Consider the following 27,034-nt stretch of genomic DNA (forward strand, 5'->3'; position numbering starts at 1 on the left):
ATTTTTTGTCTAAAATTTGGATATAAAAATGAGAATAAGAATAAGAACAACTTTATTTATTCCGTAGGAAATTGTTGTGCTACAGTTACAAAAAAAATATAACAATAATAAATAATACTAGAAAATTGTATAAACAGTAAAAAAAAAAATGTTGTCAATTTTAAAGAACATGGTGATTTAAATAATGTAACCTCATCCATGGACACTGATACTGCCAAAATTACTCAGATTAAATTAATACAAAATATTGCAGTAGGTTATCATAACTACAAATCACATTTCTCAATGTAAACTCATGCACATGCTGCTTTAAAGTAAGCTCATAAATTCAGTGTTATCCCTTTTTTAATTTTTTGTTTTAACTAGAATTCTCTGTAAATATTCTCTTTTTGCATTGTTGTAGTCAGCTGATAACTACAGTTACTGACAATAATATACTATGCATACCAGCGTAACATTATTGTGAAACTTTTGCTGTTTTTTTTTTTTTTGGAAAAGTCAAAAGCTCACTAAAAAGTAACCAAAGGCTGAATTCTTCTTTACGAATTTTTATTTCTGTAATGTCCCAGAACAAAAAAATCCATAAATAGGTCCAGAACAAAAAAAAAAAAAAACAGAAATGACCTGAGAATGTGCAAGAAATGTGATAAAAATTAGAAACAAATTAACAAGGATATCGTCTCTACCGAGAATATAGTACCTAAATATCAGAATGAGTTTAACCTTAAAATTTGGCAAAAAAAAAAAAAAAATGAAATAAAAGACAAACATATATAGCAAGCAGCGACCTAAAAATCAATAAATTAGTTGTCTTTGGTGACGATTATTGATCCGGAAGTGATTTCAACAAGCCCTTCCTGCATCAAAACCGGCAACATGGCAGCGGACACGCAGGTTTGTGTGGCTGAATGTAAAAACGTACCATCAACTTAGAAGATGGATAATAAGAAACTAACAAACTTAATTCGTGATACATTGTATGCTGTTATAAAAGTTGTCGGTGTGTTGGCGCTCAATGACAAACCCTAGTAGGATTCAATTGTAGCTAGCTGGGAGGCTGCTAGCTTAGCGTTACGTAGCCTTATAGCCATGGTCTCCTCAAAGTAAGCCCTGCTGCAGCTGACGCCAAACAATTCACATTTGGAGGAGAGACTTGGCATTTATTCACTCTGATACGAACAAATTAAACTTGCTTTTGCACTAAACATTCCAAGTAAGCTGCCAATCAAATTCTACAACAATGCAATACATGTCCCACATTCACTTGATTGACAAGGTACGCCACGCACTGTATATTAACATTGTTGTGGAGTTTGAAATATGCCGAACCACAGGCGTCGTGGATCATACAGAGGCTATTTTATCCGTATTCTTTCCCCATCACCAATTGATGTCCCTTTGTTTCATATCGGTTATGATTGTATTGTACCCTCAGTTTTCCGACTTTATGTGATGGCTAATCAGAAAACTGTGTGAAGTGTAAAACGTCATAGTCCAAAGTTTTATTTAAAACTGCATTCCCAGAAGGAGCCTTGATGGATTCCATGGTTTGTTTTGTTTTTTTGAGTTCAACATTTTGTTAGCTGAAGGTTGTGATCCCAACATCAAACATCAAATGCAGATTTCCATCTGATACACTGATGATAGTTGAAGATGATTCATGTTCCATTCAGTTCTGTTCAAAATGTACCAGAACTCACAACATCTTGCAAATGTTGATGTTGATATTTTTATTTGAATTCCTGTGTTGGATTTCAGTTCATGCCTGCTTTTAATTTTCCAGCAGAAATATGCTGTCATCTTAATGTTTGTGAAATCGTATTAACACATTATTATTAGCTAATTTAACACAACATTATAAAATGATTTGAAACACGTTTTTATTTGTTGGCTTCATTTTGTATTAATAGAGAACATAGGCATATTGATCAAAATTCTTACAAATATAATTGTAGTTTTTATTAATACAGTTCAAGATGGGCCCTGTTATTCATATATTTTCTTTATTTAGCCCTCTCACTGAGGCACAGTAGCGTTTTTTTTTCGTAAAGATTGAATTAAGAATTGAACTGGTAGTGTCGTTTTTGCAATTTATTTTGGTAGCAAAGGGACAGATTTTATTGTAAAAGTGACTTGTTTTCTAGGTTTCAGATACACTGAAGAAATTTGCCTTAAAAGTGACAACAGCCAGTGTGAAAGAGCGCCAGGAGGTTTTTGAGGAGCTGAAACAATGTATAAAGGGTAAAGGTAAGTGATTTTGTATTATTCACTTAATTACAGCTGGCTGTTATTTATAAAATGTGTTAAAGGTTTTTTGAATATCTCTTTCAGAGTTACCAGAGCCTGCTGTTAAAGGGCTATGCAAGCTCTTCTGTCTCACCCCTCACAGATATAGGTAGGTGTATCTGGTATCCTGGGAAACCAAAAGAAAAGTTCCCACATTTTATCTCTTTTTTTAATTGTTTTTTTTTAATCAACTGTAAGTAAAATTTATGTGTGAGTCAATTTGTGTTTTTCCCAGGGATGCTGCATCCCGCCGAGAGCCCCTCTCTGTCATTGGCCAGCTGGCTGACAGTCAGCCTGACATCCTGGTGAACAGCCTCCTGCACTGCCTTCTGAATAGTGGAATCATCACTAAAAATGGAGAGCCAAGGTAAACCTCTAATCTTAATGTCGTTTTTTTTTAAAATATATTCTTCTTACAATGGAAAAGGCGAGGAATGAAATTAAATAGAATAAACTTGTCTGTCTCTTGGTTGAGGATGAAAAAAACAGACATGACCTTCTATATGATATATACATACATATATATTTATTCATATATAAGATATGTATTTATATATATACATATATATGTGTGTGTGTATGTGTATATATATATATATGTATATGTGTGTGCGTGTGCGTGTGTATGTATATGTATATTTGTACACGTGTGTGTGTGTGTATTCAACGAATGATAAAAGGTCTAACCAAGAACAAATTTTTTCAACGTTTGACAAGAGTGTGTATGTTAAGGAATCCATTGCTGTAGACTATAACCTTGGTTGTCTTGTCTTCCTCTGGTTTCAGTAAAAGCACAGGCTCTGCCGCATTTATTGGCTTGTCTTGGACCTGCCTGTTAATCCCCAGTGTGTTTTCTACCCCGGAAAAAAGAGAAGGTCCCATCTGGAAGAAAATGGTCAGTCACTATCACTGTTACTGGAAAGTATCCAGCTGATGTTCTGTCTTTGTTATTATGTCTAACTTATAATTAACATCCCTGAGCCACCTTTGGCTAAGGTCACACTGGACTCCAGCAAATGATTTAATGGCTGTCCTCCTTTGGCAGGTGGATGTACAGAGTCTTCTTGTGGCTGAGGTGTTTGGCGGAGCCAAGTCATCAGCACAGAAATCTAGCCTCAAGAATCTCACTCAAATTTTTGTCAAAGTAAGTATGAGGCGCGCAGATAGTAATCTCTGGACGATACTTTCTTCTTTTCCTTTCCCTTCAGGGGTCGCCACAGCAAATCTACATCCTCAGTCTAACCCTATTCTCTATGTCCTTTTCTCTCACACCAATTAACTTCATGTCCTCTTTCACTACGTTCATAAATCTTCTCTTTGGTGTTCACCTCTTCTCCACAGGCTCCATTGTTCTGGACTGTTGACCTCGAATACTTAAAATCCTTCATCTTTGTTATCTCCGCTCTCTATAGCCTCACCATTCCACTTGGGTCCCTCTCCTTTACACACATATAGTCTGTCTGCATGCGACTAACCTTCATTCCTCTCCTTTCTAACCTTGAAGATTTCCCTCCATCTGCTCCCTGCTCTCACTACAGATCACAATGCCAGCTACAAAAAATCATGGTTCATGGAGATTCCTCTCCAACTTTCTCTGGTCCATCGCCACTGTAAACAAGAAGGGGTTCGGAGCTGATCCCTAATGTAGTGCCGCCTCCACCTTGAACTTCTCTGTCACATACATGTCCTGCTCCATTCTAACATACTTCTCTGCCACTCCAGACTTCCCCTTACAATACTGTGGTTCATCTCTTGGCTCCCTCCTGTATGCTTTTTCTAGGTCTGCAAAGGCACAATGGTGCACCAATGGTGGTCGTAGGTTCAATTTGCATATTGGGTTTTGGCAAAAGTTTTATGCCAGATGCACCTCCCAATCAACCCTCTGCATTTATTTTGGCTTGGGACCAGCTTAGAAAGACACTGGCTCGTGGCCCCCCTGAGGCCGCATTTGTGGTGTTGAAAGGAGTCCTGTCTGATAAATGCTGAAAGATGGTTTCCCTATTTGACATTAGGTGTATTAAAAACGAATCACAAGAAGTGCATCATGCTGACATCATGCTAAGTCCTTTTATATCCTTGAGGTTTTTTTTCCCCCATACATGTCGAGTGTAACTCTGATCCCAGTACTATATTTATACAAAGTGTATTGATTCTCAGTTCCAATTTACAAATTGTTATTTTTGCCGAGATCTTATGTTCAAAAAAAATAAATTAAGAACCCCTTTTCTGGTATTTCAGTGTACTGTGGTTTAACATTTGGAACAGCCCTGTGGGACTATTTGCAAAGAATGCAGACAAGAAAAATAATAATGTGATTTATTGCTTTCATCAGAATCTTTTTATGTTGCAATGACGTGTAAATTACAATTAACACGAATATCCACAATGTGATTCACATTGGACCAAGTTAGACAAATGAATGAGATAAACTCATAAAACAATCTTTTCTGGTGTTTTTTTTTCTTATGTGTTCATAAAACATAATTCTCGCCTTACCACATTGATAGAAAAAAAACATGGTCACTTCACTTGTGAAGTGTAAAGAGACGTTAGGATAGGACATGGAAATGCTACTGAAATGTTCTCATAAAAGTGTTTATATCACCAGAACCCTGGACTGCTAGATCAGTATATGAGCACTCTGTTGAGTCTGGACCAGAGCCCTACTACTCTGCCCATGCTGGGCGTGTGCCTAGACATATGCACGGCTCAAAAAGACAAAGCCACAGTAGAGAAACACAAGGTGAGTTTTTTGGTATGCAATGTGTTTTTATTTTCTCCAGGTGGATATGATCGGTGGCAGCACTAATTATGGATGCGTGTCTGCTGTTTTTCAGAGTCCCATGTTGGACCTGTACATTAAGTCGGTTCTCATGAGCAAAACCAAATCACAACAACACATCTTGAACAAATGTGGCTCCCTGCTGCGCTATGTCACTCACTCTGAATTCAAGGATCTGCTCCTCCCCACCCTGCAGAAGACCTTGCTCCGCTCTCCAGAGAACGCCATGCAGAGTGAGATGCTATTAGTGTGTAATGCTGGTGCTTTATATTTTCTCACTTGGACAAATCTCACACAGTTACTCTGATTTCTATGTGCCCTCCCCACCCCCCCGAGCAGCCGTTTCTTGCCTGCTGTCTGCCGTGACTCTCGATCTCAGTCAGTATGCCGCTGATATTGGAAAGGCCATAGCAAGTAAGAGCGTAAACCCTGCTTTATTGTTTTGTTGTGAGTCTATGCATCAATTTTAATAGCATCTCTGACACTTATGTACATAATTTGCCACCTCAAGAGCTATTGGGAGCTTAGTCTTAAATGAGCTGTGTTTATCTTTATTTAATAAATGTGCGCTTTAGGCCAGCTGAAAGCAAATAATGTCCAGCTAATGGAGGAGGCAGTCCAGGCCATGCAAAACCTGGCGCAGCAATGCAGTGATCCTACCGCTGTTCAGGACGTTGTCACACACCTTTTCAAGATCCTTGGGGGTGAAACAATCCTTCGCTATTGAGCAGACATAACAGATAAAGACAAAGTTATGAATGGCAAATAGTGTAACATGCATTCCTTGTGGTCGCAGGCTCAGAAGGAAAGCTCACTGTTGTGGCCCAAAAGATAAATATCTTGTCAGGTAAGATAGACTTTGCAAACATTTGAATAGTTTTAATTGTCCCTGAGACACCAAGGAACACTGTGTACTTGTTTCAGGGATTGCCAGTTGCAGCCACCACTCCGTGTCTGGAACCTCCAGCCAAACTCTGAGCACTGCTGTCACCCTCATGTTCATCCCTTATTTACAGCAAGAAGGTATATATATAAATAATAACCATTATGATAATAATCCGTTTTATTAACGCGCCTTTTTCAGCAGGGATACACGTCTCTGTCTGTATAGTGTACATGTGTGTACATGTCTTTTTCTTGTGAGATTCTGCCAAATTTTGAATATAGTCAGTGGGGGTATGAAAGCAGTGCTGGCCTTTACGTTCCCCTGCCTTTGTTTTGCTCAGTTCACGAGGCCACGTTGATGCACGCTGTGTCCGTGCTCTCCCAGTGGAGCAGTCGCCTCACAGTGGAAATACCCTCTGCGCTTCTGGATTGGTTGAAGAAAGCGTTCACCCTCAAGGCCTCCACATCTCTGGTTCGCCACGCCTACATTCAGGTCATGCTGGGGGCTTTTAAAGGTTAGTTCTTTTTTTTTCAAGTATCCCAACTCTGTTATCGACCAGAGATCCAAATCAGCAATGATGCAACAAACCTTAGTCCCATTTTATCAACCCCTTTCCACCGGATTTCAGGTGACACTCTTGGCCAGGCCTCGGATCTCATGCCTTTGCTCATCCAAACGGTGGAAAAGGCGGCTGCACAAAACTCCCAGCATGCTCTGCTTGCCGAAGGTGTGGCTGCTTCTGTACTGTTAGGTCGATTGGCTGTATTGGAGTCCCTGTCAGGTAAGGCTTTTGTTCTCAGAATTTGATTTTCTTATATTCCTATTATCTTTTGTATGTCTGAAATGACACGAATCTGATGTTTTTCCGACAGAGACCAAATTTTCCAGCTTTTGGAACTTGATCTTAGATGAGAAGAAGCCCCTGTTCACAACAGAAAAGTTCCTTTCCCAGGCCAGTGAAGAAAGTGAGGCATTTCTTAATGGATTTACTGTCATCCCCTTAAATGTGTATGTTTGAATTTTAATTGTGAGGTTAGTAATTGTTTTGTGTTTTTGCACCCATGTCTATAGCTCAGCTAACTGTGCTGTTACTGTGTGAGCGGCTGTTTTTGGACCACCCCCACAGGCTCAACACCACGAAATCACAGTGAGTTTGTCATTTTTACCCTCAAACAAATTTTTGTTTGGAGATGTCTTGTATATACTGACATATGTGATGCTTTGTTTTTTTTTTCACATTTCCTTATTGGAAACTCCCTGACAGTCAAGGATGTTGTACTGTTGTATTGTTAATTTTGACAACTTAACCTCATTCTACCATTACAGTGCTGTCCACATTGTTCTACTGAAACAAACTTCCATTTAGTAATCAAGCGGGTTTGTAGTCTTTAAACAGTGAAGATTGTTAAAAGCTTGTCTGTACAAAATTGTGGCCTAGTTTTTAAAGTTGGCATTACCTTTGATATTAAATACCTTTTAATAACCCTCTGTGTCAGCAGTAGCTGAAGGTTCTGTGTTTTCAGGTTTGTCTCTGTCCTAACTGTAGGAAATAAATTCCTCAGGGGTATCAAACTTACGGCCCGTAGCCTAGACCACACTCACCAACAGGTTTTATCTGGCCCGCAAATTATTTTGCAAGGCATAAAAAGGAGATGCATTTTCTGGTGAAAGAAACTGTTGTTATTATGCCATGATTTTACCTTTCCGACCCATTGAAGAAAAGATTGTGGCCCCTGAGATAAAATGAGTTTGACATCGCTGCTCCAGATTGACTGACTAGATTTTGGCAGTGAAAGCACAGTAACTATCAAAAAAAAAAAATGCTGTCTTTTGAAAATTAGCGATGCCTCAATTCTAAGAATTACACGAACTAACACAAACACTATTACAAATTACTTTGTAATTTAAATGACAGAAATGTAATTTATTTGATCCTAAGATGAGCAACATTAAGTCAGTAAGAGACATAGTGCTCAGCAAAATACTTCTTTTGCTATTATTTAATTAGTAATTTCCATAGAGCACAAAATATATTATTATATTCCTGACTACCAAGAGTGTATAATGAGTCTGGACAAAAATACGCATAAAATACCTCTTAGAAGGTTGGTGGAGACATATACCTGAAGCAGTGTGTATAATTTCAGTGTACTATTTATTTAATTTGGCTTCACAGTGTGATTGATCCTATTGTTCTTGTATGACAAAATCATTTACTCCTTAATAATACTGTAGTATTGCTATAGAAGGTAATGCAGAGATCTTGTTGTCTAGTGGCTTTTGTAAGTTTTCTTTGTAAAACATTATAATTCAATTATAGTGATCAATAGAGTTTCTTAAATTATACATTGATGAACCCCTTATTCTATGACTTGGAATAGAATAACCCTCTACCTATTCTGTTTATTTCACCTCTTTTATTGGCTCTGTAAAATGAATTACGGTTTAATCACTGGTTTGTTTCATTGCGCGCGATCCTGCTGGCACATTAACCTCACATATGCTGTTTTGACAGGATGTACCACCATGCCACTGTGGCAGTCCTGCTGTCTCGGAGCTGGCGTGTGAGGAAGCGGGGTCAGCAGACGATCAGGAAGCTGCTCTCCTCGCATGGCGGATCCAGCCTTGCCTATGGCCTTCTGGAAGAATTACGATCAGTCATCAACAAACACAAAGTAGAGGCAGCTACTATTCGAAACCATGCGTTTCTGATGATCTAAAATGATGCATCTGCGATAACGGTTTTTCTCACTGTTTCAAAACTTTTCTATTCAAATAACCCCCATGTCAGCGCATTTTTAGATGAATCACTTTTATCTTTGTCTGACCGTAATTGAGTGAATGTTTCCAGGTTTTGCCCCAGGATGTCCTGGTGTCTGAGGGCGGAGAGCTGACAGAGGTTGGCCGCACCTATACTCCTCCGCGCGTCTTGCTGGACGCGCTCTGTGTCATTTGCTCCTCTGCCAGCCAATGGGATGACCCTGCTGAAGCCGAGAAACTAGCGATGGAGGTCCTCATTGTCGCCCATCACCCATCCATCGGTACCAGAATAAGTTGCTTTGTCTGGCTAAATGCTATCTACGTATCTATGTCTCCCCTGTATTTACGTTCTGTGTCTATAACTCCAGTTATAGCCCTTGTTTTGCATTTAGTTCATAATAAAGACATATATATATATTATCTTTTTCAGTCACAGCTCGGCAAGGTCTGTGGCCTATTCTGCTCTCCTCCATGAATTTAAAAGCAGAAGAATTCATAGAGAAGAATTTGGAGGCAATCTTGCCACGTCTGCTGGAGGTCAACGCAGATAACCAGGTCTCAACTCACACCTCTTTCAAATATGGCTTATAAACCCTGTTGAGAAGAAAATTGATCATTCATGAGAAAATGCAATCACATGTATTAATGCTGGGTATTTTTTATATTGTGTTTCACAGCAAATAATATCTGATGTATAACATGACAAAACTAATAGTAGTATCATGGTTAATTATGAGCACTTGATTACCAGAAAACGTGTTTTGACCCTGAGCTTTACTGGTAAGAGGAAATCAAAACTGAAATTCAAATATAAGGGCTAAAGGCTAAGAAATTATTTTCCAGATCGTCACATGCATGACACCAGGAGCCTAGCTTTTTTTCTTCTTCATTACACATTTCTTTGATTAGCCTGAATTTTATATTGCCATATATTTCTCTTTAGGCCTTGAGAAACGCTGTCGGTGCCCTGTCTGGTCTCTCACCCCACAAACTGCTACCGCGGGTTATCAGTCACGTGATTGAGGGCCTCTCCCGCCCCGCTCTGCTTCATGTCACCCGGGAAGAGTATGCCATCATGCTGACACCCGAGGGACAGCTGTACGACACCAGTATTATTCAAAGGTAACAGACACCTTTTCCCCCAGTGCGTGTGAAGTTTGTTCCCCCTCTGTCTGGCACTGACTGACTTCTTTCTTGCACCAATGTACCCCATGCAGTGCCCAGAAGGAAACCACCAAAAAAGCTAATATGAAGAGAGAGAATAAGGCCTACTCCTACAAGGAACAGATCATTGAACTGGAGTTACAGGAGGTAAAGTGAAACCTTCGCCGTTGGTTTTTCCTTTGGTGCTCTCCTTGCTGGATGATATTTGGAATATATTCTGTCATTTTGATCATGCAGGAGCTCAAGAAGAAAAAAGGGATCAGAGATGAAGTGCAGCTCACCAGCAAACAGAAGGAAATGATGCAAGCTCAGCTCGAGAAGGAGGCCTCTATTCGCAAGAGACTTCAAGGGGTAAGGAAACTTAGTCACACTTTCTGTGATTATGTTGCAGCATTCTTGTTTCATTACACCTTGGTATGACCATTGATGGTTATACTTTTCATGTAGTTGTCAGTGGCATTCGGAAAATCTACCACCTAACAAAGAGACACATTTGTGGTTTTAATCTAACATGTATTACTTTCATACACCTCACTCTTACAGTAATAGTTTCAGCTTTGATACATTTTTTGTATGTTTCATTTTCTAATACCTGTTGGCCATACCAATTTTACCACTATCAACTGTATGCGACATTCTATATATTATATTGATCATTATCATTTGACATTGCATCCCATCATGGTGGATCATGTAATGATGATCAATGGTTTGCCTTCTCCCGTTGTACTGCCATTTAAATGTCACACATTACAAGGCTACTTTTAAAAGTTGTGACGTCCTTCTCTCTGTCCTCAGCTTGAGATGGAGTTGCAAAGTGTGGTTGGTCTTTTAGAAGCCAATCTGGTTGAGAGACCGTCTCAGATCACCAGGGAGCTACCTGCGGTCCTCCAGGTCCTGATGCCCCTGCTGCAATCCCCTCTGGCAGCGCCACACATTCAGCAGTTGTTCTTGGACATGGGAGTGTGCCTTCTTCCCAAGCATCTCCAGTCTCTTGGTACCTGGCCTGCCTTTGGTCTCTGGCATATCAACACATTTTGGCTTTGCCTAAGCCACTTTGTTCTTCCTTCTAGCTGTGCTGGTGGGACATGTTACCTTACGGCTGCTGAAACCCGAGTGCGACCTGGACATGGCCTGGGAGCAGGAGAACCTGAACACATCAGCCGCTCGCACCATCATATTGCTGCACAACAATACTGTCCCTCAGAGGGAAGGCAAGATGAGCGGTGAGTGCTCAGTTGCATGGTTGTAGGCTCATTAGTGTATTGCACACCTCTCCATTCATTCTAGCTGATACTCTTATTCGGACATCACACCTGGTCTTCCATTGTGTGTTCTACTTGGGTCCCTCTCATTAGCACACATGTATTCTGTCTTCCTGAGCTAACCTTAATTTTACTCCTTCCCAGGGCATACCTCCACCTCTAGACTTTCCTGCACCTTCACTCTGCTCTTAATACAGATCACAATGTCATCTATAAACGTCACAATCCATGAAGATTCCTGTCAAAACCTCATCTGTCAGCCTGTCTATTGCGAGCATGTCAACAAACTCATTAACTTTTCCTGTCAGAGTCCCTACTCTCAGTCTTATACCTTTCCTTTTGTTTATTTTTCCTTTATCTTTCATCTCTCTGCCCACGGGCATGCCTTCGAACAACATAAGCTGAATTTCCACCGGTACCCTGTAGGTTATCAAAACAGTTGCCGCTTGTTGTTAACCTGGGTCTCAAGTGATTGGTATGAAAGTAATCGGTTGATGCCTTGTTTAATCAGTCACAACACTGCATTTATTTTGGCATTGGTGCCACTCAAGGACAACACTGGCTTGTGCCCCCTTGGGTCTGCATTTTCATTATTATTGTGATATTATATATGTAGTGATAGATTATATAGTCCTTATAAGAGCAAATTAAGCCTTTTATAAAAATTGTAATGATGTGAAACATTTTAACTAGTTTTGGCAGTCCACTAACTATGTTTTTGCTATTTTTTTACATTCCCAGATGTAGCGCGACTGTCAGCACCAGCCTTCTCCTTCTGCTTCCCGCTTCTCAACGCCACTCTCAGGGAGTCCTCAGGCAGCACCGAGGAGACCGAGAGCATGATGACAAAGTCTCTGCAAATCATCAATGAACACTGCCAGCTTCGGGCCGACACAGATGAAGACACTGTCATTGATGAGGTATAGACCAGCTATTATGTCTTAAGATGCATCAAGATGATTGTCATGTGCCTCATTGTGCTTGCAAAATGCACTCTGAACTGTAATCATTTCATTTTGTTGTAGAATGGTCCAGAGCTGCTTCCACGTGTCAGCATGCTGCTGCTGCTCACCAGAATTATTTCCACTTCAACCCCAAGGCTGCAGGTAAATGGTTCAATTTGACAATGTTTTTGCTGACTCTGAACTTGTGCTTGGTGGTTGGATACCACAGTTCATACACCCAGTCCATAGTAGTTATTTGACACCTTAAGCACACATGTTAATCATTTTCCTGTTTCTGAAAGTAAACTTGAAAACTAGAGAAAGAAGGCTAAATACTGAATTGAGATTTACAATGATACCTGGAATACAAACCATTTGTGATCTGAATGGCTTTAGGTGTTGGCGTCTCAGTGTCTGACATCACTGTGTGCCAGTGCCGGAGGAGGAGATGGCTGTGCTGTAGCAGAACAGCCAGAGATCGACGTCCTACTTAATGCCCTCCTGTCGCCTTGCTTCTCTGTCCGTGATGCTGCCCTAAGGGTGAGTTCTTATTCTCTGAATTCCAGATATCATACAAAGGACTCTAAGGCATATTGCGCACAACGATTCTTGATGCAAGGCTTGGATACTTAACTTGATACACTGTGTTTTTGTTTGCTGATGGTAAAATGTGGTTAATGAATTACCAGTAATGCCCTCTTCATTCATTTACCCCATCAAAACTGTGTTTATTAGTGTTAACTAAAGTAAAAGCTTGCAGAACTGATGACATGAGTCTGTGTCAGTAAGGAGCAAGGAAATTGACCTCAACCTGATAAGACAAGATAAATTTTATTGATTCCCCATAGGGGTGATTTACTCTTAAGAGAATATATCCATAATTTGACATCTTTTAGTATTAAAATGTTGTACGTTGTAGCGAATAAAAACTGATTATTTTGTGCTCAGGGCTTGTTGGAGATGGAGTTTGCACTGCCTACTGACAGCACGGAGTCCAGTGGACTGAGTTTGCTGCGTAGGCTTTGGGTTGCCAGGTTTGATGTTGAGGAGGAGGGACGAGCTTTAGCTCAGAGGTATTAGAAGTAATTTGAAGCTTCACGGCTTCTGTGTCCTTTCCTTCTCATGAGCTCTCGTCATACATTAAAACCCAGTGGGTTATTAGTGTAAAGCACAACACTTACCCATCCATGATATAAATGAAGTGTGGCTGTTTGAAAAAAGAAATATATATATATATTTTGTATATATATATTCGGTTCTCTCTTATCTCCATAGGCTCTGGGAGTCTCTGGATCTCGAGTTGGTTCCAGAACTCTGTTCGTTGCTGATAGGAGATGTCACTCACCATGAGGAGGCTGTTCGCTCTGCGGCTGCCGAGGCCCTGTCCAGTGCTGTGTCCGTGTATAGAGACCAATCTGCCACAGCACTCAGCCAACTGACCGAGCTCTATCACCAGAAGCTTTATGTAAGAGACTTTAATATGCCGGCCACTCAACCTGTTTTTGCACTTGATTAATTTCTCCTCACTATATATGTGTTATTTAAAGAGGCCACCTCCTGTACTGGACGCCTTGGGCAGAGTCATCTCTGAAGCTCCTCCTGACCAGTGGGAAGCCAGGTAAGCAAGCTCAGCCAGCTGCAACATGTAATCTCCGGTAGCACCCAAATCCAGATTTCAGGCACAAACATGGGGATATGTTTCAACATGGTTTTTAAAATACAATCGTTTAGGTTTTGGGACATAAATTAGTTGAGATTGATCATAATTTGCTTTGACCTAGCCTTTTTATTTCATTTTTCTAACTGTAGCCTGATTGGTGCACATGACACTTGAGCATTTTATATCCCTTAGAGTCCCAAGTTCAACAAAAACTGCTCAAAGAACTTTATTTCAGGTTGAAACTTGCTGCGACCTTGTGTCGAAGACAGGAAAAAAGGTTTTAGTTTAACAAAAGCTATTTATTAGTTTGTTTTGAGACAGATTTTATTTTTATCATAATCCATACAGTTTGCTAATCAGTCCTCGCTTTAGTGGCCAGAAACGCAAATTGGATTACCACCGTGAGAAACTACAAGTTTACTGTATCTAGAAGTCCGTTTCATCTTTTCATCCTTCCTCCAGGTGTGGCATTTCTCTAGCGCTGAACAAGCTTTCCCAGTACCTGGATGAATCGCAGGTCACCCCACTCTTCCTCTTCTTTGTGCCTGACGCTCTCAATGACCGTCACACTGATGTACGGCGCTGCATGCTGGACGCGGCTCTCTCCGCTCTCAACACACACGGAAAGGTGAAAGTCATTATTGACTCATTTGGTCATCCAAACTTGGCAATGCGCATCAGATGTTGAGGATAGATCCAAGATCCTGCCAGTTCCATTTCCCTTAATATGTGATGTGTGTAACAGGACAATGTGAGCTCGCTGCTGCCGGTGTTTGAAGAGTTTCTGAAGAATGCACCCCAGGATGCCAGCTACGACTCTGTCCGTCAGAGCGTGGTCATCCTTATGGGCTCCCTGGCCAAACATCTGGACAAAAACGACCCCAAGGTCAAACCTATTGTGGCTAAGCTCATCACAGCTCTTTCAACACCTTCTCAGCAGGCAAGAAACTCATCAGCCTCCTCACAACATGCGTTATCCGTCACAGTGAATTTTCAGCTGCGCAGACATGATCTGATCTCAGTTCTTCACACAGGTCCAGGAGTCAGTGGCTGGTTGTCTGCCTCCGTTAGTTCCAGCAATCAAGGAGGATGCTGCAGGTATCGTAAGGAACCTGCTGCAGTTACTGCTGGAGAGTGATAAGTACGCTGAGAGGAAGGGGGCAGCATACGGGCTGGCTGGTCTGGTCAAAGGGCTCGGAATCTTGGCCCTCAAACAGCAAGATATCATGACCACACTGACTGATGCTATCCAGGACAAGAAAAACTTCCGCCGGAGGGAAGGTGAGGACACTGATCCAGTCACTGCTGTGACCTTAATGTGATTCAGTTTGTAAATATAGGGTTGTTTTATATCCATGATACAACTGTCTGCTGAACCACCAGCAGTTGCCAACCACAGACCAGGAAAGTTATAGCCTACAAAACAACATAACCATTTTCTTGTGGCATCCAGGGGCGCTGTTTGCTTTCGAGATGCTTTGCAATATGTTGGGGAAGCTGTTTGAGCCGTATGTTGTCCACGTGTTGCCACACCTCCTGCTCTGCTTTGGAGATGGAAACCAGTATGTCAGAGAGGTGAGCTAGGGGGTCATATTCCAGTGTTTTTGTTCTTCCTTCTCAAGCAAATATCAATTTTTGTAAATGCTATCACCAAAAGTCTCACCTGTTCAGAGGGCACTCCCTGTCCTCTCAATGAAATAGCCTGTATGAGATTTATTCATAACTTATAGCTTTCTATTTGGTCCTTTACAAGGCTGCTGATGACTGTGCAAAGGCTGTGATGAGGAACCTGAGTGCTCATGGTGTAAAACTGGTCCTTCCGTCTCTGCTGGTGGCGCTGGAGGAGGAGTCCTGGCGGACTAAAGCAGGTGCGCAGCACCTTAAAGTAAAACCCATCATGAACAGAACCGAATTTATTCAAAGGATGGAAAATTGTCCTACTGATAAACACCCTGGAGTTGTGTTTAGTATTTCAATGCTCATTATGGTGGTCTGTGTCAGTGACCGACAAACCTCTCCCATCCTTCCAGGCTCGGTGGAGTTGTTAGGGGCCATGGCATTCTGTGCACCCAAGCAGCTGTCCTCCTGTTTGCCCAGCATTGTGCCCAAACTGACAGAGGTGCTGACCGACTCCCACGTTAAGGTGCAAAAGGCTGGTCAGCAGGCCCTCAGGCAGATTGGCTCGGTCATCCGCAACCCTGAAATCCTTGGTAAGAATTGTCGGAATCCATGTCTGTACCATAGATGTTTGATGTGCTTTAAAGATTTGGAAATGTAGAATTTTTTTTTTTTTTCTCTTTTTTTTTTTTGCTCAAATAGGCTCTGGCCAAATAGACTATGTTCATTTTTTTCATCGTGAACAGTTAGTTTTGATGCTTGATATGATGTTCATAGCCACTGAATTTCACCGATTTAGACCCCTGGACTGTTCCTTCGGATGAAGTCTTGCAGGTGCTAGCTTATTACATATTAAACAATATTTAACAATTCTAAGTGAAAAATTTGTCTAATCTTTTATTAATCTTGCAGGATGTTCAAATGAACTGCTTCATCCAATAGTTGAGACTCAGGGTTTTTATTCAATTTATCACTCTTATTTGTCACCTTGATCTTTGAGAGCAACATTAATTTATATGGCTCTGTCAAAGACATAATTAAATCCCACAATGACCAGGATAAATAAATATGATAATATTTTGTCATTACCCCACAAATATTGCATAACATTTGTAGAAGGGAAAAATCCAATAAATAAGGTACTATGTTATGAATGGTCCTTATACTTCAAGAATTCATTCATCTGTTGTGAGATGCTTTCTCTTGAGTACATTGGGAGTGGATGAGATTTTCCTGTGTTATGCCAGAGAAAAATGAGACATTCCACAACCTATACAGTTACATAAGATAATCCGCAGTTTGAGTTTTTTTCCACAAAGTATTGTGAAACTGCTCATTTAATTTAGTATGTGGATTTTTTTTTTAATAATCGGGATTACTGGAATTAAGAAATTTGTTTAATGACGTCTTCTCTGCAGCTGATCTCTCTAAAAGTAAATAAACTTCCCACTGGATAATACAGACTGATGGAAGTGAGCACAGGAAAGGAGAACTATATTTTTTACAATGAACTGTATGTTTCAGTCCAGAAGATGACCACATTTCCAATGAGCGATTGGCTCAACTGTATTTCTATAACCTTAAATTTTCAACAATGTGTTTTTTCAACTGTCTTCTTCTCAGCCATCACTCCCATCCTGTTGGATGCCCTGACTGATCCGTCCAGGAAAACCCAGACTTGCCTGCAGACCCTGCTGGACACCAAGTTTGTGCACTTCATCGATGCCCCATCTCTTGCCTTGATCATGCCCATTGTCCAGAGAGCCTTTCAGGATCGCTCTACTGATACTCGCAAGATGGCTGCTCAGATTATCGGAAACATGTACTCTCTCACTGACCAAAAGGTTCGCTGTATGACTTGTACATAAAACAATGGCCCAAAAGTGGTGGTTATTCATCAAGCCTTCACAGAAGCTCTCTTTGGTAATGTAATGTGCTGCGCTTATTTTCAGGACCTGTCCCCCTACCTGCCGAGTGTCATTCCAGGACTGAAGGCCTCTCTGTTGGACCCCGTGCCCGAGGTGTGTTACATGACAAAACAGTCATAGTGATAAAGGCTATGTATTAGGATACTGTAGCTAATCCTCTGTTTCTGCGCTCCACCAGGTACGTACAGTCTCGGCTAAAGCTCTAGGCGCCATGGTGAAGGGAATGGGTGAATCCTGCTTTGATGATCTACTGCCATGGCTCATGGAGACACTTGCTTCTGAGCAAAGTTCAGTGGACCGTTCTGGCGCTGCTCAAGGTAACACTCGTTTTCTCTCTCGTTTCTGGTCAATTCTCATTTATAATTACTCGAAGGATGCCAACTGATTGCTGCATTGGTGTGATCAGGTCTGGCTGAGGTGATGGCCGGACTGGGGGTGGAAAAGTTAGACAAGCTGATGCCCGATGTTGTACAGACAGCCAGCAAAGTGGATATAGCTTCCCACGTCAGAGATGGCTACATCATGATGTTCATATACCTGCCGCTCACCTTTGGAGACAAATTTACTCCCTACGTCGGGCCCATCATCCCCTGCATCCTCAAGGTATCTGCACATCTTTTCTAATTAAGATGTTTGTTCTTTTTACTTTTGAACCGTGCGTTCCAAGTTCAGGTACAAAAAACCATGTGTGGCATTTTTTTGTATTTTGTCATCAAATTGTCCTCAAGACAATGTTACAATCATTCAGCTGTAATTTTGTATATGATATATATGGGCTTGCAATATTCACATCATTGTTCAGATGTTTGCCGATGTACAAGATAAGAGCTAAAGTTTAGTAAAGGAATATTTTTACAAAAAAAAAATTCCTTCCTACAAAAATGACAGCAACTCCCTAAGTATCAGTTTTGTTTAAATCAAATCTTGCTATCAGTAAAGTGATAATAGCATGAAATTATTATTATTTTTGTTCCCATATGCTACTCAGGATGCTGGATTTCTGATTTCTGAGCTGTTGGACCTCCTGCCTGATCTTTTACTCTCTTTTTGTCGCCTTCCAGGCTCTTGCCGATGAGAACGAGTATGTCAGAGACACAGCGCTGCGTGCTGGACAGCGCATCATCAGCATGTATGCAGAGACTGCCATCGCACTGCTGCTCCCCGAGCTGGAGCAGGGCTTGTTCGATGACCTCTGGAGAATCCGGTCTGCCTGACACACTGTAAAATCTACTGATGGTAGTCCGTAATGTTCCATTGATTTCTGCTAAACTTTGTCTATATTGGTGTTGGCTTTAGATTCAGCTCTGTGCAGCTGCTGGGAGATCTGCTCTTCCACATCTCCGGTGTGACAGGAAAGATGACCACCGAAACGGCCTCCGAGGATGACAACTTTGGAACTGCTGCATCGAATAAGGTGTGGGTTTTTTTTTTTTTTGTTGTTCAGTAGATCCATCATGCTAATCGAGAAAAAACTTTTTACGAATTGTGTTTTGGATCTGCAAAGAATTGCTAGTCTGAAAATACACTATTGTGCTTCTCCATCCCAGGCTATCATCTCAGCTCTAGGTGCTGAGCGGCGTAATCGTGTTCTCTCAGGCCTCTACATGGGCCGTTCAGACACCCAGCTGGTTGTTCGTCAGGCGTCCCTCCATGTCTGGAAGATAGTGGTGTCCAACACTCCTCGGACACTCAGAGAGATTCTCCCAACCCTTTTCACCCTTCTCCTGGGTTTCCTAGCTTCCACCTGCCCTGACAAGAGAACGGTAACAGTTCCGCTCACTTCTTCATCCTCTCTCCAGCTGTCGTTGACTCGGCTCTATTAAGTGCTTTCTGCTGTGGTTTTTAGATTGCTGCCCGGACACTCGGTGATCTGGTGAGGAAACTCGGAGAGAAGATCCTTCCAGAGATTATTCCCATCTTGGAGGACGGTCTGTGCTCGGACAAAAGTGACGAGAGGCAGGGGGTCTGCATCGGCCTCAGCGAGATCATGAAGTCCACCAGCAAAGATGCGGTTAGCCATACAAACACATTTACACATATGCTGAAACATAGAATAGTGAAGTTTTAAGAGTATTTGACTCAATTTAACTTTGTAAATTCATTGTGCCTCTGTTCTCTATGAAGATCCCAGTGACAAATATTCAATTAATGTTGCTGTACTAAGGACAAATTAGTTCATGCTTGTCTTCCTTTTACAAAGAAAATTTTAGATAAACAGCAAATGAGCAGTCTACTATTTGGTCAAATGGGCAGTCTACCTACTTTACTATTTGCGACTGCTCCTGATCAAATTCTTAAAGCTTGAGATGGAGCTGAGTAGTTGTTGGGTAGCTTGGTGTATTTCATTAGTTTTGAGACTCAGGAAGTCAATTTTAATTTGCTGGCAATAAAGGCATGTTTCCGACAAAATATCACTTAATAACAGCCCTGCTGCTGCTGTTTGGTAATTATAACTCTCTCAAATGACGTAAAAGCATGGTTCTAGATGAACTCCGAAAATGAGAATCAACGTCACCACCAAGCATTGCTTAGCATTGGAGAAGTGAAGTCTTACTGACCATCCTGTGTGGGATAGGTGCTGGTCTTCTCTGAGTCACTGGTACCCACTGTAAGGAAGGCTCTTTGTGACCCTCTGGAAGAAGTCAGAGAGGCTGCAGCCAAAACCTTTGAGCAGCTTCATGCGACCATTGGCCACCAGGCGCTGGATGACATTCTGCCAACTCTGCTCAAGCAACTGGTAAGGGAGCGAGAAGAAAATTGCTGCTCAGCAGACTGCATATAAACTCGGCCTTGTGCTCAGTAGTTTTTTTCGCTCGTAAACCTTTTTTTTTTTTTCTTCCAGGATGATGAGGATATGGCTGAGTTTGCTTTGGATGGTCTGAAGCAGGTTATGGCAGTTAAAAGTCGCTCTGTGCTGCCTTACCTGGTGCCAAAGGTAAAGTGTCAGAATGTGATTCTCCTTCCTCACGTTGTAATTTTCATACGCTGAAACGACTAACAATTGCCAACATCTGTCCAGCTCACTGCTCCACCTGTCAACACCCGCGTGCTTGCTTTCCTGTCTGCGGTGGCTGGAGATGCTCTGACTCGCCACCTAGGGGTCATTTTGCCTGCCCTCCTCACTTCCCTCAAAAGCAAACTGGGAACAGAGGATGAAGCGCAGGTAACATTTAACCAGAAATACTGAATTTGATCTCTGTTCTGTCGAACCTTATTTTGAAAGCGTTGCTTTCTTTGTCCTTAGGTGTTATGCAGCTGTCAAACCGTGATTCTCTCAGTGGAGGATGAAGTGGGCCAGCGAATCATCATAGAGGATCTTTTGGAGGCATCACGAAGTGCTGACCCAGGCCTTAGACAAGCTGCTGTCACCATTCTTAATGCCTACTTTGCTCGCACCCGCCAGGACTACAGTGCCCACACACGCACTCTACTGTCAGGACTTATACGCCTCCTCAATGACACCAACACAGATGTCCTGTCTCAGAGCTGGGACACCATCAATTCCATCACAAAGGTATGTCGAAGACAATAAAAAGTATTGTTTCCAAAGGTGGTTTGTTTGTGGAGGTTCATGTTTTTTCTTTCCCCTACTTGTATAGAAGCTGGACGCCAGCAGCCAGCTGGCTCTAATCGATGACCTGCATAGAGACATCAGATCTGCAGCTGCAGATGTAAAAGATCAGCACCTGCCTGGTTTCTGTCTGCCCAAAAAGGTATGGGGATTCTCCCTGGATCTTACAATACTGAAATAGCACTATAACTATTTCACTTCTGTGTTTTACCACATCCCCTTTTCAGTCTGGCCCTGAGCTGTAAAATATAATTGCTATGGACAGATGAGTTCCCATCAGTTACCTAACTCTACCTATGTTTACAAGAATTGGTAGTTCCTGATACACTCTGAAGCATCAACTGGATAGTTATCAATCACAGAATATTTCATTTTATTATATCACTTCAATTTATGTCAACAAGTCAGAATTCCTGTAAACCATTCTATATTTCTCGAGGGTCCTGCAAGAGGTCCTTCCTTACTTAGTATAATGTTGTTTGTTTGCTCCACACATCCCACCACTTGGGATCAGCTACTAAAGCCCTATTTTTATTCTATCATAACCCCTGTCTTTTCCTGTTTATTTTCATTCATATTAATAGTGTTTCAAACAGAGTCCTGTTCTTCTTGTATTACTCTCAGCACTGTAACAGTGACTGTTGATAAAGTTTGAAAATTACCCTAATAATGGATAAGTACAGTTAAATTGTGCCATGGAAATGTATTTACATAGTGCATATAACACTGATTGCCTGTAAGAATAATAGCAAATTAGCAGCAGCTAATATAGTAGTCTCTTGTTTATCGTGGGGGTTATGTTCCAGAATCAGCCACGACAAACAAAAAATCAGCCAAGTAGGGATTTTACTATTCATTTATCTTAAAGCTTTATAACCATCCTCACACTCTTATTACCTTTCGCATACTCTTGTAAACACTTCCTATTCTCTTAAATGACTACCAATCACAAACCAAAATGCTTTATGCATGCTATGCACCAGAGAAGCAGAGAATGATGCTGCTGTCACTGAGTGAGTCAAAGCGTAGGATACAGGACACCATGCTCTGGTTGCTCGCCAGCCTTGGAAATTTCTCATTTTACCATACAAATAATGTAAATATTAAATATATGACAGCACATTTATGCCACATATCTGCCGTATTATCTGTGATATAAACTTGTGATGCAGATTTAAGATCCTAATCTGAATGTATGGCGGATTTGAAAACGAATTTTGGTCGAACTCTTAAAAGCCATGATGACCACACTGTCTGTTACTGTGTGTCCATCTCCTCAGGGTGTGACCTGCATCCTGCCTGTCCTCAGAGAAGGTGTGCTGACTGGCAGCCCAGAGCAGAAAGAAGAGGCAGCCAAAGCATTAGGAGGAGTCATTCGACTGACCTCCCCTGAGGCGCTGCGGCCCTCTGTCGTCAACATCACAGGACCCCTTATTCGCATCCTTGGTGACCGCTTTGCGTGGACAGTGAAAACAGCTCTGCTGGAGACTCTTACTCTGTTGCTGGCTAAGGTCCGTTGTGTCTTTCATTTCACTGCGAATGAGCAAAACTTCTTCCTCTGCAAACTCTCCCCACTGGAGCTGTATTCCCTCATTTAGGTGGGCATTGCGCTGAAGCCTTTCCTGCCACAACTCCAGACCACCTTCTTGAAGGCTCTGCAGGACTCGAGCCGTGCCGTGAGGCTGAGAGCGGCAGAAGCTCTGGGGCAGCTGGTTTCTATCCACACCAAGGTTGACCCACTCTTCACTGAGCAACTCTCTGCCATCCGCAACGCAGAGGACTCAGGAGTCAGGTGAGCTCTCAGTTGCTAAGGTCTTAAATTGACTCTGATATTTTGATTATTGCTCCATTTTCACATTTCTCTTGAGTTGTTTTTTTTTTTTCTGGCACAGCAGAGGTGATAACTTATAAAATGATTAGAAACTGTTTCTGAAAATATTTGTATTGATAATAATGATATTCTGACGTTTAACTCACATGGTCTTGGACAAATCCATGGCCTGGATATTAATGGATTAAGCTTTTTGTAACTTGTCTGTGGTTGCAGGCATGGGTGGCATAATCTTAAGTCTGCATTTTCACAAAAACACATTGTGAAGGAGATATTAAAATACTTTTGGAATGCTGAATTAATAGGAACATTTCCAACACTGTTGTGAGGCAACATTTGCCCAGAATCACACTGTTTTGCCATACATATGAGTTTTTTTTTCCCCCACAATAGCTTTCGTATTGATTGGTTGGTTGTCTGGAATTGCTTAGAAATTCTGAGTCAATTAGTAATTATCTAGTCATGTTAATCCGCTCTCACGTCAGCCGCATCACACACATACAAGTTTTCCTGAGCAAGGATGCAAACCACGTTTTGTGAAAGCATCCAACAGCAATACAACAGATCAGGGTACTTTCTCCATGCTTGTTTAAGGTGGGGCTGAGGCTCTAGAACAGGCCTGGCCAACCTGTGGCTCCTGAGCCCCATGGGGCTCTTACGTTCATGTCGACTTTTGTGTTTGTGTGTTTTTTACTTGTGCAATCACGTGCCGCTCCAGTGTTCTCTGCGCACAGCAAAAAAAAAAAAACACACAAATACAAGAATCGACATGAACGTAAGAGCCGCATGTGGCTTGGGAGCCACAGGTTGGCCAGGCCTGCTCTAGAAAAATGTGAACAAATAGGTCAAATGGAATAAGACCGAGCAGCCAGTTCAAACTAATGAATATTTATGTTTTGGTGGTCATAAACAATCGAGAACAGTGTTATGATTTCTTTAAATTTCTAACTTTAACCATCCTAAATTTTATATACTTTGACTTTTCTTCACATCTCTTATTATATGGATGTCTTCCTCCTTATCTTCCCGCAGAGAAACTATGCTACAGGCCTTAAGATTTGTTATCCAGGGGGCAGGGTCAAAGGTGGATCCCACCATCCGCAAGAACATCACTACCACATTGCTTGGCATGCTGGGACACGATGAGGTATGAAATGGTTGCTTATGCCTTACACATCAGCTAAACTGAGGTTTAGTTTTATCTCAGAAAATGTGTCATTGTATTCCACAAAAACAACAGGTTTATCTAAAAACACAAGAGGATAATCTGTAGGGGTATTAGTTTGACGGGGGTAGCAGAACGACTTTGGTGGCTTCATTTTTACTGTCACAGCTAAGAAACGGAAGCCAAATGAAAAGGATGTGGTTTTCATTCTGAGAGTAAATGACTTTCAATCTGTCTGTTGTCCATTGCTCCAATGGTGCGTGCATGTGTGCATGTGTCAAGGATGCAACTCGTATGGCTTCAGCCGGCTGTGTTGGTGAGCTGTGTGCTTTCCTGTCAGAAGAGGAGCTGAAGTACGTGCTGCTTCAGCATATCTTGGGCAAGTATTCGATGTCAAGTTGAAGTCATGATACCGTCTGTGAACATGGGCTTAGTGGTGTGAAACCAAATATCTAAAATAAACTCTTGTAAGCCCCCTGTATACAGGGGGACAGGTGTAATTCCACTTCTACTCCTTACCCTCTGGGGCTTTTCTGAATGTATGCTTTAATTAACGCTGTTATATGATTTAGTGATGGTCATTCATTAGCAAATTACTCCTTGTATTTTCAAACATTTAAACATGCATTGGAATTAAGTGAAGAAAGTAGGGTAAATACAAAAATGTCCATCAGCAAATAGTTTAAATAAAAATCATGTTCTTACAAGGTCTTAACAGACAGGGATTAGAGTCTGCATGTAGACAGTAAAATTACTACTTGAGAATATCAATAATTGAATTCATATGGACTTTTTACCTTTTTTCGGAATTAGCAACACTTTTCATGATGTGTTTGTCCAATGTGTCTCTACTCATTCTTTGCTTCTACCTGTGCATCTGCACTGCAATCAGTAAAATAAGCTATAATTTCTCCCCCTAAAGCGGACATGTCTGGGGTGGACTGGATGGTGCGACACGGTCGTAGCTTGGCCCTGGCCATAGCTGTCAAGTCTGCTCCTGAGAGGCTTTGTGTGAAGGATTACAGCAATACTGTGACAGAAACGATTTTGACCAATGCCGCTGCCGACAGGGTGAGTAAGGGGAATGTTTGCACTGTTACTAAAATAGCGCCACTCTCAGCTCTTTTCAAAGATTCATCGCAAATGAATATCCTCAGAATTTTTCTTGACAAAAAGATCACACTCTTTGCCTGTCACCTTTACAAAAAATCAGACGTTTCATGCCCCACTCTTGTTGCCTCTCTAGAAATATTTTTTATTTTTATTTTTATTTATTTTTTTTACTTTTTTTAACAACAGTTTTCCCCTGTATCTCTTTAACCCCTAATTCCTTCAAATGCATCTAGCAGTGCAGTTTGCTGAAGGCATTGTGTTCTGACTAACCAATCAGTATTTTCTACCAAATTTTTAAAAGAAATTTTTGGCCTGCAAGAAGTGCTGCATGTACACAGTGAACAGTATTTTCCAACAACTGCCTCTTGATATTCACAGCTGCAGCCACGCACATACAATATGATGCTTCTCTTCCAGATCCCCATAGCAACCAGTGGAATTAGAGGCATGGGATTCCTCATGAGACATCACCTGAAATCCGAGGGAGCGGGGAGTGTGTCACAGCGCATCGTCACACACTTTGTCAAGGTAAAACATTTCATTGAGCTGATATTCACAGTTTGTTTGCTTTTCTTTTCCTGGCTTTGTATGGAAGTAATAGGAGTTGATAGTTGCAAAATAGTTGGGGGTTAAAATTTAAGGATCGAAGCTGAAACGCAATGCAATGTTTGTGCTTTTGTAAATGCTTTCATCTGAATCGGATCTCTGTGAGGACACTTCACTACGCAATTGAAGTAGCCAGGCTCATTGCGAAAATGCCCTCCAGCCTGAGGTACTGTGACCTTTGTTATCTCTGTGACCTCACAGTGTCTTCAGAATCAGTCGAGTGACATTAGGTTGGTGTCGGAGCGCATCCTGTGGTGGGTCTTCAAAGACCCTGCCACGCCCTCCATGGAGACCAGTAACATCAAGCCATTACTGAAGAGTCTGTTGGACAACACCAAGGATAAGAACACCAGCGTCAGAGCCCAGAGCGAACACACCATCGTCAACTTGCTCCGACTGCGTCAGGGAGAGGACCTCATGCAGGTCAGACCGCAGACTAGCTGCACTGAGTTACCGAAGGTGATCATGCAGGAAACCGATTTGTGTTGATGCTCTGCCTCCGTCACTTTGTATTTCAGAGCGTTACTGCCATTCTGGACACTGCAAGTAATGACCTGCTATCTGAATGCCACCGCCGCTCTCTGAAGAAAATCGCAGGCCAGCAAGATTCCAATGAAGAGATAGACGACACAATCCTGACGTGATGAGCAGGACTGATCCATTCAGTAGCCGTTTGCAGAATTACACAGAACGACATGAACAAAGTGTACGAGAACCCAAGACACACTCACTGGCACATGCCCATGGTACCTGTCATGGACCAAAGAGATGGGTAGTCCAAGAAATTCACACGCATCTCCCTAAATGAATTGAATTTGCCTTGCTGCATCATTTTAACGGCCTTTAAACCCAAGTTATGTTTTTTTTTAATTTGTTTCGATTGGAAAGATGACTTTATACCAATTCTGTTTTGACTTTCTTTTTTTAATACCTTTCCAGTTATTTGAAACATTTGGGATGCAAAGGCACACCATCCCAAACCATTTTTTAAATGCTGTGTGCAAAACAGTTTTGAGGAATACAGTCTCTTCTAAGAATAATACCTTCTTAAATCTCGTCAACAATGCAATTGTAAAAATGCAGACTTGAATGAAACGTGTGATTTCATAAGGTAGTGTGGCATAGCGGAACACTGTTTTCTAAAGAGTGTGTTCAGGAGTCACTGACACTTTGATAACACCTCACTGTAACCCTGACTTCTTGAAGTGCCTACAGGTATTTCAGTTCCGTAAATACGAGTATTGTATTAAAACGATCCACATGTATGAAAACAAACTGGTGTGTCGTGTGTGTTCCCCTCACAGCGCATCACCATGGCTGTTTTCTGTCCGAAGCTCTTAGATTGTACCATGAGAAGTTTTGCTGCATTTCTATTAATTTATCCTTTATGAATCCCGAAGGGAAATTAGCTCTCGCAACGAGCCCATCATGGATTAACCATGAGTAGTAGGCATGC

General features: G+C 41.5%; 1 protein-coding gene across 1 annotated transcript; it reads left to right on the forward strand.

The window, feature by feature from the left end:
• Positions 1-861: 861 nt before the first annotated feature.
• On the forward strand, positions 862-26,853 carry gcn1 (GCN1 activator of EIF2AK4). The gene is made up of 57 exons (XM_086169278.1): positions 862-894; positions 2,145-2,247; positions 2,332-2,395; positions 2,522-2,653; positions 3,073-3,181; positions 3,332-3,430; positions 4,895-5,029; positions 5,124-5,301; positions 5,408-5,482; positions 5,644-5,772; positions 5,865-5,915; positions 5,993-6,091; positions 6,295-6,468; positions 6,583-6,735; positions 6,827-6,919; positions 7,026-7,101; positions 8,470-8,629; positions 8,806-8,995; positions 9,145-9,269; positions 9,658-9,836; positions 9,932-10,025; positions 10,116-10,229; positions 10,677-10,875; positions 10,952-11,104; positions 11,885-12,063; positions 12,169-12,249; positions 12,484-12,627; positions 13,036-13,160; positions 13,363-13,552; positions 13,635-13,705; positions 14,210-14,375; positions 14,493-14,687; positions 14,782-15,028; positions 15,201-15,322; positions 15,501-15,615; positions 15,778-15,957; positions 16,988-17,208; positions 17,317-17,385; positions 17,471-17,609; positions 17,699-17,895; positions 18,354-18,496; positions 18,589-18,706; positions 18,840-19,055; positions 19,139-19,303; positions 19,868-20,029; positions 20,135-20,227; positions 20,312-20,455; positions 20,537-20,806; positions 20,892-21,005; positions 22,144-22,374; positions 22,462-22,655; positions 23,727-23,841; positions 24,142-24,238; positions 24,782-24,930; positions 25,390-25,500; positions 25,780-26,001; positions 26,097-26,853. Exons 1-57 carry the CDS (start codon positions 877-879, stop codon positions 26,220-26,222), a joined length of 8,013 nt encoding a protein of 2,670 aa, XP_086025404.1. The 5' UTR covers positions 862-876; the 3' UTR covers positions 26,223-26,853.
• Positions 26,854-27,034: the final 181 nt, after the last annotated feature.

This window comes from Fistularia commersonii, chromosome 22, assembly GCF_037954325.1.
Source record: "Fistularia commersonii isolate RoL2024-O1a breed Wild chromosome 22, RoL_Fcom_v1.0, whole genome shotgun sequence".
NCBI classification, from domain to species: Eukaryota; Metazoa; Chordata; class Actinopteri; order Syngnathiformes; family Fistulariidae; genus Fistularia; species Fistularia commersonii.

Coding starts and splice junctions, on each gene's coding strand:
- gcn1 (XM_086169278.1), top strand. Junction 5,302..5,407: donor TCCAGAGAACGCCATGCAGA/GTGAGATGCTAT, acceptor CCCCCCGAGCAG/CCGTTTCTTGCCTGCTGTCT. Junction 6,469..6,582: donor CATGCTGGGGGCTTTTAAAG/GTTAGTTCTTTT, acceptor ACCGGATTTCAG/GTGACACTCTTGGCCAGGCC.